We start from the raw sequence: 13218 nt of genomic DNA on the forward strand, positions 1-13218 counted from the left end.
CTGAGGATTACAGGAACATACCTCCACACCCAGATTGTTTCAATAATCAGCTAGGAAGAACGGTCAGTATTCATTCCCAACAGGAAAACACTTTGAAGATACTCTTAATTCCCTCTGACAAATGTGGACAATGAAAGTTTGAGAGATGTGCCTCATTCAAGTAGGAAATTGCAAACGTTGGCCCCAAGTTCCTACAAAGAAGGGAAATGCCACAGGAAATAAGTAAAATCAGGGCTGGAGAGATGGCTTAGCGGTTGAGCGCTTGCCTGTGAAACCTAAGGACCCCGGTTCGAGGCTCGGTTCCCCAGGTCCCATGTTAGCCAGATGCACAAGGGGGCGCACGCGTCTGGAGTTCATTTGCAGAGGCTGGAAGCCCTGGCGCGCCCATTCTCTCTCTCTCTCTCTGTTTTTCTCTCTGTGTCTGTTGCTCTCAAATAAATTAATTAATTTAAAAAAGAAGAAAGAAGTAAAACCAAAGAATATCATGGTCAGATGTGATAGAGAGGACAAGCTAATGAACTTTGGATTCTCACTGATATCATGCAATCATCCCTCATGTGCACATGTTCACAGGTGTCCAGTGAATGAATGTCCACTGGGTTTCAGAAGGACATCACTATAAAATGTTGGCTTCCCATATTCTACATATATCATGAGTCAGAAGGTACAGATCGTGCATGCCTCCTGAAAGCACTGCTGGGGGCATGTGACAACAGAGGCACTGAGGACCAAGGGAGGCCTTTGCTGATCTCCGCTTCGAGACAAAAGCGGCCTACACCCTGAGACGTGAGGCTTAGCAGGAGGTCAGAAACAATCGTATCTCCCTCCTAGAACATCTAACAAAAGTCTGTTTGTTTTTCTATTTAAAATAGAATTAGACATTAAATAAAATTGAAGACTGGAGATATGGCTCAGAGCATTTGCCAAGCATGCATGAGGCCCTAGGTTTCATTGCTAGCACTGCAAAAAAGAAACAGAACTGAGGACAATGTCCTGGATCTGTAGCTTCCTATGGTCCCCTCCCAGAAAATCCCTCTTAGTCACAAGATCTCAAGGTACTGTTATCACACAGAACACAGTAACATTCAGCACAATGGCTCACAATTCATGAGATGACTATCTTGCAAATCTCTGGGTAACTTTTCATTCATTTTCTCCAAATACTATTCCTCTCTAGCAGATAAACTGAGTCTCTAAAGTTAATTTAGTCACGCAGCCAGAATCAGAAGTGAGATACTGAAGTCTCCATGGTTCAGTCTGCAGAGTGTCAGCACATTCACTGTCAAGCTCTTGGAACTCAAGGAAACACAGCTGCATTGAAACCCGAAGCTTCTCTAGCTGCTACCTAGGAGTCTGCTATGGGGATAGCTGCAGTACAAGCTGCAGGCTTAGCCATGCAGGTAGCATCCTGAGGCAGCTCAGTTTCTGGAGGTTCTCAGCTTCCTCCGGAAGTACTCAGGGGCAGCCTCATAGAGCCACTCAGCATCCACCACACAGAGGTCTCGCATGTAGCACTTGTTGGTGTAGAGCAGTGCAGTATACACAACGCAGGCCGGCTTGCAGTGGAAGAGGACAGATGAGGGGTGGATGGCCACCGGCTGGTGTGTGTCTGTAGTGGCATAGGTGCCATCTGGCTGGAGCTCAGCAGTGTTCATGAACAGGCTGTGAGCCAGGCAGCGGCGGACACTCTCCATGTCACCACGGGATGACATTATTGGCATTGACATCTGTTCCAGAAGAAAGAGAGATGAAAAAGACCTCAAGCATTATTCCTCTCAGCAACCAGACCTAAAACACGCTCATAACTCTCCTAACATTTTGCTATGAAATTAATCTTCCTAAATCACAATCTGAGTCATTCTTCATCCACTAAAATTTCAATGTCTCACTGCTCTGGGCAAAAAATGCACACTTCCTACGGGGAAGCTGTGAGTGAGCCACCTTGCTCATCTCCTAGACCTCTTCTGCGGGTATCCTACAGCCCTCCATAATCAAGCCCATCTCCTTTCCTAGGCCTGTGTTGTGATCTCTATCTCCAAAATCCCAGCACATGCTGCTCCTAGCAGGCATGACACCCTCATCGCTGCAGTGGGATGCCAGTTGTTACTGCATGGGTTCTATACCCTCACAGAGCAGTTCACAGACCTTTACACAGATGGCTGCAGCCCAACAGCCCAGCAGTAGACACTTGCTTGACACTGGTAAGGGTCTCTCCTACAGGCCATTTAAAAAAAATTTATTTATTTATTTTTTATTATAGAGAGGGAATTGGCACCTCAGCCACTGCAATCTAACTCTAGATGCTTGCGCCACCTAGTGGGTATATATCACCTTGCACTTGTCTGGCTTATGTGGGATCTGGGGAGTCAAACATGGGTCCTTAGGCTTTGAAGGCAAGCACCTTGACAGCTCTCTAGTCTCCCCCACTTTTTTGTTATTCCAGGTAGGGCTTCTAGCCAAGGCTGACCTGGAATTCACTATGTAGTCTCAGGGTGGCCTTGAACTCATGGCAATCCTCCTACCTCTGCCTTCTGAGTGCTGGGATTAAAGGTGTGTGCCACCACACCTGGATATTAATTGGGGGAGGGGGTTCCAACCCTTTTTTTTTTGGTTTTTCGAGGTAGGGTCTCACATTAGTCCAGGCTGACCTGGAACTCACTATATAGTCTCAGGGTGGTCTTGAACTCACAGTGATCCACCTACCTCTGCTTCCCAGTGCTGGGATTAAAGGCGTGCGCCACCACGCCCGGCTTTCAACTCATTTTTAAAAATTATTTTTATTTATTTATTTGAGAGTGGGGGAGAGAGGGCGAGAATGGGGACACCACAGCCTTCAGTCATTGCAAATGAACTCAAGGTGCATGTGCCACCTTGTGCATCTGGCTTACGTGGGTCCTGGAGAATTGAACCTGGTCCTTTGGCTTTGCAGACAAGTGCCTTAACCGCTAAGCCATCTCTCCAGCCCCACACCTGCCTTGATATGGGGAATTTAAACAGTTGTTGCCAGGCTACTCAGTGGACAGACATGTCCAGCAATCTCTTGATATGAAGGTGGGAAGTGAGAAGAGGGCAACAACCACACAGTGAATAGACAGGACGAGCGGACCAGTGAACTTCCAGCTGGCTTTTTTTCTAGTTCTTCAGTTTAGGTACCTTGTGGGATATGACTCTGTCTCCTGTCCACAAGTTCCAAGAAATACCTCTTTACCTTTAGAACTCCCATTTTTACCTATATAATGGTGCAAGGGCTGCTGTTTTGGACAATTAGATGTTTCTTGCCTTTAACTCCTTATCTATCAAGTTATAGCTCATCCAAAGGCTGGGTGTATGTAGTTCAGTGGTGAACTTGCCTAGCATATAAAAGGTCCTGGGTTCAATATCTAACACCAAGAAAGAAAGTAGCATATGATGAAGAATGGAATTTCAAAAGGGAAAGTACAGGGGGAGAGGTATTACCATCGGATATTTTTTATAATTATGGAAAATGTTAATAAAAATTGTGAAAATAAAAAAAAAGAAAAAAAGAAAGTAGCCCACTTGTTACCACCTCTAGAAAGCTCCAGGGCTTTATCCTTCATAGGCTATGTAATTTAGAACAAATTATTTAGGCAGGGAAATGGAATCTGCCTAGATATTCTTCAACTAATGGGTGGATAATGAAGACATGGCACATTTATACAATGGAGAGCTCTACTCAGCAATAAAGAAAACTGAAGTTATGAAATTTGCAGGAAAATGGATATATCTGGAAAGGATTATTCTAAGTGAGGTAACCCAGGCCCAGAAAGCCAAGTGTCACATGTTCTCTCTCATATGTGGATCCTAGCTACAGATGATTGGGCTTCTGTGTGAGTAGGAAGAAAACTCAGTAGCAAAGGCCAGAAAGCTTGAAAGGAGATATAAAGGGAAGAGAAAGGAAGGGGTGTATTTAATAGGACGGTATTGTATATAAGTTAAGTAGAAGAATAGATTAATGGGAGTGAAAAGGCCCAAGTGAGGTCAAGGGAAGAGATTGAGTAAAAGAAAGGTGGAGGGAGGGCTAATCAAAACCTAAGAGGATATAAATAAATCATATGAAAACCTACTTTTCTGGACAATGGAACACTCAGGAGCCACAGATTGTTACTATAAAATTTTTAGTGCCAGGGATGGGATACCTTCCAGTGAGTTGTTGGCCAGGGAGGTCCCTGATACTCCCAAAACATTATAGTCCCTTGCCAAGGTCCTTGGTTTCCCACCAGGAATAGATGGTAGGACCCTACTGCTGAAGACTCCACATACATGGGCTGCAAGGCAAGTGAGAAATCCTGTTGGAACTGAGCTGATAACCTCCTCCATATAGACCAGCTGAAAGAAAACTGGAAGAAGCCATTCCGCATACAGTTCAATGGGAGAGAGAGAAGTCACTAGTGAAGATACTCAACAATGGCCACTGCAAGCCTTGTATTTTGCCAGCCAGCCCAAATGAGCCAACGGGTATGGTAGTGGCACGTCTGCCATGGTGGAATACAATTGCTCTCTAATTTGACTAGAAGCCTACTCCATGGAGGGAATACATCCCTGATACTGAAAACCTAAAACAGAGGTAGTCATGAGCCCTAGGGGTATAATGTCTGCTGCTGTCTGGCTAAATGCATATACTATGCTCATCAAACTGCCCAGTAAGCACTTCTCTTAATGTTCAAATCTATATAATTAATGCTACTCTCACTTTTGGTAGAGAACCTTCTCTTTTCAGATGGCAGTGACCTTGCGATGACTCAGAAGGCATCATTGTGCTGGGAAGAAGTGACAGGAGTGCTCAGCACTGCAATTATCTCTATCATACCTTCCAAGGCTCAGGGTCCACTGCAGAAGAGGTGCTGGAAAGAATATAAGAGCCAAAGGAAGGGTAGGACTCCTTACAACGTGCTCCTCCAGATACAAAATGGCCTGGATATCCCCGACCTCATAGTACATGACACTACCTACACAAGACCATCATAATAGCAGGAAAGATGATGACAGCAAAATAAAAGAGAGACTGATTAAGAGGGGGCGGGGATGTTTTAGAGAATGGAGTTTCAAAGGGGAAAGTGGGGGGAGGGAGGGCATTACCATGGGATACTGTTTATAATCATGGAAGTTGTCAATAAAAATAATAGTAAATTTTTAAAAATTCATAAAACTGGCCGAAATGGTGGCTCATGCCTTTAAACTCACACTTGGAACGCAGAGGTAGGAGGATCAGCATGAGTTCAAGGCCACCCTAAGACTACATAGTTCCAGGTAGGCCTGGGCTAGAGAGTGAGATTCTACCTTGAAAACAAATAAACAAACAAAAAAACCCCACAAAATTTCATAAAACTTATGCATGAGCGCTAAGGTTCAAAGTCTAGCAAAGCCAAAGCAAACAAAAAAGTTTACAAATCCAGTACAATGTAACTATGCAAAAGATGAAGCAAAGGGCTGGGATTCAATACAGTACTTGTCACTACCTGCAAAACAATGGCTACTGGCAACAGATTACAAAAAAGCATTAGGAGCTGGATGTGGTGGTGCATGCCTTTAATCCCACACTGAGGAGGCACAGGTAGAAGGATACATGAATTCCAGGCCACCCTGAGATTACAAAGTGAATTTCAGGTCAGCCTGGGATAGAATGAGACCGTACCTGGAAAAAAAAAAAAGAAGAGTAAGATCAAATTATGCATTTTACTTCCTTCCTCACCCAAAATTTTTTCTATAATGATGATTCCTTTAAGAATCGCCAGTAATAAGCAACTCCCATAATAAAATTTTAAAAGCCCCCTAGAAAAATATGACAGCTTAGTTTTGCTCCTCTAGAGACACTTACCTTTAAGCAGAGTTCCCTCAGCTGTGCTCTGACTTCAGCTACTAGCATCATATTCTTGCTGTTGACAAAATTCTCTTTGCACCAGTCCTGAAGAGGAGAAAAAGATATCTTAGTACCCTGATTTCTACACAGAAAACAGGTACATAGTAAAATTTAGAACACACAGGTCAATTCAGAGGGAACTTTTCAGGCATCAAAAGAAACATGGAAAAATACCTTTATGTCAAAAAGTATGAACCATAAGGGAAAATATGAATAAATTGAGATAAAGTAGTACTAACAATTCCAAAACTCAAGATCACCAAGTAAAAAGCTACAGTCTGGGATATTTGCAACTCCATAGCCAATAAAGGATTAGTATCTTCAGAACAGATTTAAAAATCTTCAAATTGATAAGAAAACGCCCAACAACCCAGGAGAAAAATGAGTAAAGGAACAATATAGGTGCCCAATAAAGTTATATAAGGATGCTGGTCTCAGAGATCATAACAATGAGATTTAGAATAATGGAGATATTTTACAACCAACCTTTGCTAAAACCAAAGTTATTTCAAGTAAGAGTTAAAGGGGATGGTGGGAAATAGAAGCTTTTACATTCTGAGGGGACAAGTTGGCAAGCCACCTGCTAGCCAATTAAAACTGAGCTACAATTATCCAAGCTTCAAAAAACCCATTCTGAGATGTTGACCCCAGATAATTCTCCTTGAGGAGCACAAAGGGATGTGGACAGGATGTCACTACAATGCTGGAAGTAGAAAAAAGCTGCCAAAGGACAGTGTAGTATGGTAGATAATGGGATGGTTATGGAGAAAAAGCATACCTTTTTTTTTTTTTTTTTTAAGCCTATCACCATGATAACCCAGGTGCATGCCACCACTCCCCATTTTAAAAGTATGCCCTTATTACCAGGCATGTTGGCACACACCTGGAGTCAGAGTACAACTTTTAGGTGAGTCCTTGCCTGTCAAACTCAAGTGAGGCAAGCTTTCTCTCTTTGCATCTTGCTCTACTGTTTTTTGTTATGTCTGCCTACAAGCTTCTGGGAAATTCTGTTGTGGCCTCCCATCTTGCCATGCTGGGATTATAGAAGCCTGCCACAGCTTACAGCTTTTGATGTCAGGTCTGGGGACTGAACTAAGATATTCCTGCGTGAGCTAGGAACACTTTATACATTTAAGTCGTCTCCCTAGCCACATGCGTTTTTGTTTAATTGAAAGAAAGCACAATATGACACAGGACTTTTTATTAACATATGAGAGAATATAATTCCATGTTCCATCTTTAGTTTCTTCTCAGAATTAAAACATCACTGTTAAGCCGGGCGTGGTGGCGCATGCCTTTAATCCCTTTAATCTGCACTCGGGAGGCAGAGGTAGGAGGATCGCCTGTGAGTTCAAGGCCACCCTGAGACTACATAGCAAATTCCAGGTCAGCCTGGGCTAGAGTGACACACTACCTCAACCCCCCCCCCCAAAAAAAATCACTGTCAACAATAAGCACAAAGAAAGGTACGACAGGTGGGAGAAAAAGCCATTTTGAGGTTGGTATGGTTTGGATATTATCTAAGGCTTGCTGAAATTTAATCATATTATGAGGTACTAAGAAGCATTTTATTGATGATGTTTATCACGTGGGAGAATACACTAGAAAAATGACTAGGTTCAGATAAGGCCATTAAGGGAGAGCCTCCCCTACTGCCACCCTCCCCAGTTTCTTAAAAGAAAAAGACAGAACAGACATACACCATGTTTCTCTTGCTATGTGATACTCTATACCAGCTTGGAGCTGTTAGAATAGGGGCAGCACCAATTAAGTCCCACTAAGCCTTGAACTTCCAAATCTGTAAGCCTGCCTCAAGTAATGAATAGCAGGCTAATAATAGTTACTAAGAAACTATGTCATCAAATAATTAACTTATCCATATTGAGACTGAGTGAAATGCAAGCAGAACAAAGGCCAGAATTAGATGTCTTTCAGACTCAGCCATTTAAGAAATGGCATTTGGCACTTTTTTGTGGCTGTTTAGATGACTTGCCAAAGAGGATAGTGTACTTATACTAAGCTCACCTTATTTCCACCTATGTTTTTGAAGGTCCGATAGATATTAAGCAGCGTGATGTGATCTCCTTCACTAGATATGAATTTCCTCCGGACACCCTGCACTTCGTCTCGCCGAGCAGGAGGGTTGTAGAGAATGCTGTCCACAGACAGCAGGGAGACGATGGTCAGAATCTCTTCTGTACAGTGGAATTTTGAAGACAGGAGGATGGTCTGAAAAAAAACAATCAAAATTTTAAAATGTCAAGTTTTGTTTGTTTCATTTTGTTTTGCAAAGTAGCGTCTTGCTCTAGCCCAGGCTGACCGAGATTTCACAGTGATCCTCCTACCTCTGTCTACCAGGTGCTGGCATAAAAGGCATGTGCCATCATGCCCTGCTTCAAGTTTTTTTCCCCTAGGTTTTGTTGTGGCTTCCCTTCTAAGGAGTTAATGAATACCTCTAAAACCTCACTTTATGTCAATATCATTTTAGTTCTTTTTCTTTCTTTCTTTCTTTCTTTTTTTTTTTTTCATTTTAGTTCTTTGTCAAAAACACAACTGCCAAGATTCTAAATCCCTGGGGGCAGAGCTCTGACCTCCACACACAATATATATCAGTGTTGTAAAGAGTAGGGAGTGGTCATTTAATAGTTACTAGAACAAGTTAATTAGTCCAGAAGCAACAGGCATTTCTTTGGTATAGCTAACCTACACTGTATAGAAAGGGGACTGAGTAGCTGGAGAGATGGCTTCGTGGTTAAGGTGTTTGCCTATGAAGCCTAAGGACCCATGTTTGATTCGCCAGTATCCACGTAAGCCAGATGCACATGGTGGTACATGCATCTGGAGTTTGTTGGCAGTGGCTAGAGGCCCTGGTATGCCTATTCTATCTGCCTCTCTCTTTTTTTCCTCTTTCTCTCTCTCTCTCTCTCAAATAGATAAATAAATTAAATATTTTTTTTTAAAAAAGAAAGAGGACTGAGAGGGATTATTTACTTTGGCAAATCTGGGCTCTAAAGGAAATGCTGCCATCTTTTTCCCAATTGGAGTCAGGGTAAGCTGGTCATCCTTGTGTTCAAGAGCACCTAACAGGTCCAGTTGGGTAATGGCCGCCTGAATGTGATCTATGGAAAGAGATAAAAAATAAAAAGAAGCCAAATGTCCAAAACAGGAAGCCAGTTTTAGTACTTCTGGGTGCTACATCAGTAGGTTCCATGGTACAGTGGTTAGCACTCTGGACTCTGATAACTCTACATCAAATCCTCATAATGATCACCACCCTCCACCACCACCACTGTCCTGGAAACATGTTTCAAAGCATTAATGATGACAATGAAGAAACAAGAGAAGTCAAAGAAAATATGGGGGAGCAGATTCTCTGAGGGAGTGGGAAGGAGTTAGGGGAAGCCAGGCAGTGGTCCAGGAACTTTGCTTCAATAGCACTGGTAAAAAGTACATGGACATTGCCAATATTACCCTTTATACCTTACATTTATTATTTCTTTTTTGTTTTGCCTCAAATTTTTTGAGGTACGGTATTGCTCCAGCCGAGGCTGACCTGGAACTCAATATGTAGTTTTAGGTTGGCTTCAAACTCACAGTGATTTTCCTACGTTGGCCTCCCCAGTGCTAGGATTAAAGGCACGAGCCACCACACCCAGCTACATTTATTATTTCTTTCTAGGAATTTAGTAATGAGAAAGAAAAATAAATCAAGAGTACAACAGTGTATCATATGTGCTGCTATTTGTGTTTTAAGACTTCATAAACTCCCATATTCAGATTTCTATGTAGGAGACAACTGAAAAATGGCCACAGTGACTGGTCTGTGGGAGGAAAACTAAAGAGCCAAGCTTCAGGGTGGGACCCCATATACCAACCAATGGTTCACTTTCTCTTCTCTTCTCTTTTCTATTTATTTATTCATTTTATTTTTTAATCAGAGAGAAAGAGAATGAGCAAGTGTGACAGTGCCTCCAGCCACTGTAAATCAAGTCCAGACACATGCACCATATTGTGTACATGTGCAACCTTGTACAATTGCATCACATTGTGCATCTGGCTTACGTGGGACCTGAACAGTCAAATAGAAGTCCTTAGGCTTTGCAGGCAAGAGCTTTAACAACTGAACCATCTCTCCAGCCCTCTTCTTTCTTCTGATGGTTGTTTCTTTTCTTAAAGAAAAGGTGGAACTGGAGAGATGGCTTAGTTGTTAAGGCGCGTGCTTACAAACCTAATGGGGTTTTGAGTCCCTACTATCCACATAAAGCCAGATGCACAAAGTGGTACATAATTCTGTAGTTCATCTGAAGTGTGGTGGGAAGTCCTGGTATGCCCATACTCACTCTCTCTCTTTCTGTCTACCTCTTTCTGTCTCCCCCTCAAATAAATAAATAAATAATTTTTTTTTAAAAAGGGAAGGTATGCTGATGGGGTGCCAAAGCTACTTTATCAAGAATATCAGTTTCTTTTGCTTTTTTTTTCCTCCTTCTTCCATAGAAACATTACCAATGAAGGTCCAAGACTGGCAAAATTCCAGCAAAATGCAAATGAATTTGATCTCCGCCATCCTTTAGCTGATGAAAGTACAACTTCATCAGGTTTAAGCAGTATCCCATGGACCTCTCCCCTGAATGACCTTAAATTAGTTGAGGTCAAGGTCCAAATGAGGGTCTATATATGACTTGCAAAGAAACTATCATGTACCATTTCATGATTTTGGTAGACTGTATTTTTAATTAATTAACTAATTTTTTTGAGGTAGGGTCTCATTCTAGCTCAGATTGATCTGGAACTCACTCTGTAGTTGCAGGCTGTCCTCAAACTCACAGTGATCCTCCTATCTGTTTCCTGAGTGCTGGGATTAAAGGCATGTGTCAACATGCTCAGCTTAGACTTGTATTGTTATTTGCTGTATTAATTAAACAACAGATGACCAGAAAATTTATATCCTTCCACAATGAGAGGTTTCTTTTGAGGGAAGAGTATTTTCTATTACTGTTCATTTGTCCATTTTTCATCACTCTGAGGAGTGCATTTACCTGCAGATGGTTTGGACATGAAGTCAAAGGTGAGCACATTTGGGACTTTCATTGCTAGGAGCTGAAGTATCACACTCGCCAGGTTACACCTGTGAGGGCCAAAATGAAGGTCATTCATGTGTCCCTGACTCCCAGACCATTGAGTCAGAAGTGTTCACGGAGGAGCAATAGTGGAAGCTGCAGCTCTGGGAAAACAGAAGCAAACAGGAAGGAGAGACACAATGACAGGCAGCGGGAGGGCAGGTGCAACACAAGCCTACCTCTGGATCTCCGGCACAGTCATCTTTTCAAACTTCTCAAACTCTTCCTCGGTGTAGAGCCGGTAGCAGACACCACTGTCTTCTCTGCCAGCCCTCCCTGTGCGCTGCCAGGCCTGGGTCTTTGACACCCGCTGCACAGCCAGCACCTCAAGACCACTGTCTATAGAGAGAATGGGCCCATGAGTGCTTTGCTTACCACATAAGCATACTTGTTTCTACAGTGCTGGCCAAATGAAATCAAGCTAGGAGAATCAGTGAGTCTAGTCTTTCTGTGACATGATGATTTAGAAAACCTCAAGACTAAATGAGAAAACGCAAAACCAGGTTGCTCAGCAATGGTGAATCCACCCACAGAGAAAAGGGGTCTTGCATACAGCCACAAGTGAGATTTGTCATGAGACTATCTGATCAGTGTCATGCATACAGCAAGGGACCATGGAGCAATTTTAAGTCTTGGCTTAGCTCATAGGATGTCCAACCACTCCAGTTTGAATGACACTGACTTTCTTAGGATTTTGGTAACATGAAGCAGTTTCTAGCGAACTAGGAAGGTTGGTCATACTATCAACCCCTATGTAATAAATGCCTTAAGTCATTTGTGCCTTGTTCTCCCCCTGCCAGTTCTATGAGAAAACAGAGATCATGTGATGTTTGTTTCCTAGTAGTAAAGGATATGTATGAATTTTCTCACCGGAGACCCCTGTGTTGTTACACTGTTGCTAGGAGATACACATGTAAAAGTTAGCCTCTTTGGTATTTAGCAGAGCACATTAAATATTGGGGAGCAGTAGTCATAGAAGCCTCAAACCCTCCATGTAGAGAAAAGCAAGGTATGAACCAGAAATGAATAAAAATGACTTTAAGCAAGCTTCCTATTGCCCATTTGTAGAAAACAGACAGTGATATGCTTTCTGTGCCTCACCCTAGCTTCAAGTACCTGCCTCCTGCCTGGGAAACCTGAAAGCCCACAAGAGCCATATTCAAATAACATTTCTCATGAGAGCCTGTGCTTGCTATAGGTTGTTTCTGGCCTTCATACAGTCATCCTCAACCAGTTTCTGATGGACAGACCCTCTGCTTAGATGCCTAATGCATTTCCAAGGTTATGAGCTCCTCTTCCTATCTTGACTTGTTTCACGTATCTGCCTTTTTAAGAACTTAACGTCAGCACTACCTCACTTCTGATTCCTAATGCTGAAATCTCAACTTCTTACAAGCAGGAGGAAACTTATGGGACTAGAGTTTCAAGTTTCTCATTATACAAAGGAGAGACATTCATGAGCTACAAATTCTCACCAGGGTTATACTTCTTTGCTTTAACCATGCCCGTGTCAACTACATATTTTATTCCTGTAATGGTTATGGAGGTTTCAGCGATGTTGGTTGAAATGATCACTTTGCGATAGCCCTAAAAGGAGGAAGAAAACCAAAAAGCTATATGACAAACATATGATTCAGAAGTTTTAAAACATTCTCACCATTAATTTCCACAATCCACTCAAGACCAAGAAAAGATGACTTCATTATTAACAACAGTCATTAAGTGGTGATCATAAACTGGGCAGGGGACAAAGGGAAAGGGTATGACACTGTAGTCCTAAAGACTAATTTGAGATGGTGAGATGTAGTGGAACAAGCAAAAGCACATCTATCAGAAGAAGCAGGTAGATGTGAGTTGGAATACTGACCCTGACAATTTCTTACTGTGTACCCCTGAAGTAATTCCTACTTCCCTTCTTGAGGCCTCAGTATCTCCATAGGATTCCATGAGGATGAGAGACAGATATGTGAGTGTTAGCACTGTGTCTGGCCCACCAAGGCACAGGATAAACAGAACTATGAACCAATGGTTCATACTGGCCCTCAGAAGAGTCACTCACTTACCTTTCACTTTCTGCCTTAACACTCTCCCTCATCCCCTGACAACTGTTTCCCAGACCTTCTCATAGGAAACCTATTCTCTCTCAACTATCGTAGAGCTGGTACCTGAGTATTCCTCCTTACTTATCTGGAGCCTGGTGAGATACAGAGACCCCACTGGTGG

The 13218-nt window shown here is 42.5% G+C and overlaps 1 protein-coding gene across 2 annotated transcripts in view; it reads right to left on the reverse strand.

Annotated features, from left to right (window-relative positions):
- Positions 1-357: 357 nt before the first annotated feature.
- Positions 358-13218, reverse strand: part of Dhx33 (DEAH-box helicase 33) — a 45619-nt gene continuing 32758 nt past the window's right edge. For both annotated transcript variants that reach the window (XM_004666892.2, XM_004666893.2), the window contains 7 exons: positions 12471-12582; positions 11175-11334; positions 10915-11003; positions 8870-8997; positions 7904-8107; positions 5837-5923; positions 358-1727 (listed from right to left, as the gene is read on the reverse strand). In XM_004666892.2, the coding sequence (XP_004666949.1) occupies positions 1419-1727; positions 5837-5923; positions 7904-8107; positions 8870-8997; positions 10915-11003; positions 11175-11334; positions 12471-12582 (1089 nt within the window). In that variant the 3' untranslated portion in view covers positions 358-1418. The remainder of the gene's footprint in view (positions 1728-5836; positions 5924-7903; positions 8108-8869; positions 8998-10914; positions 11004-11174; positions 11335-12470; positions 12583-13218) is intronic.

Source organism: Jaculus jaculus, chromosome 9 (genome assembly GCF_020740685.1).
Source record: "Jaculus jaculus isolate mJacJac1 chromosome 9, mJacJac1.mat.Y.cur, whole genome shotgun sequence".
In the NCBI taxonomy this organism is placed as follows: domain Eukaryota; kingdom Metazoa; phylum Chordata; class Mammalia; order Rodentia; family Dipodidae; genus Jaculus; species Jaculus jaculus.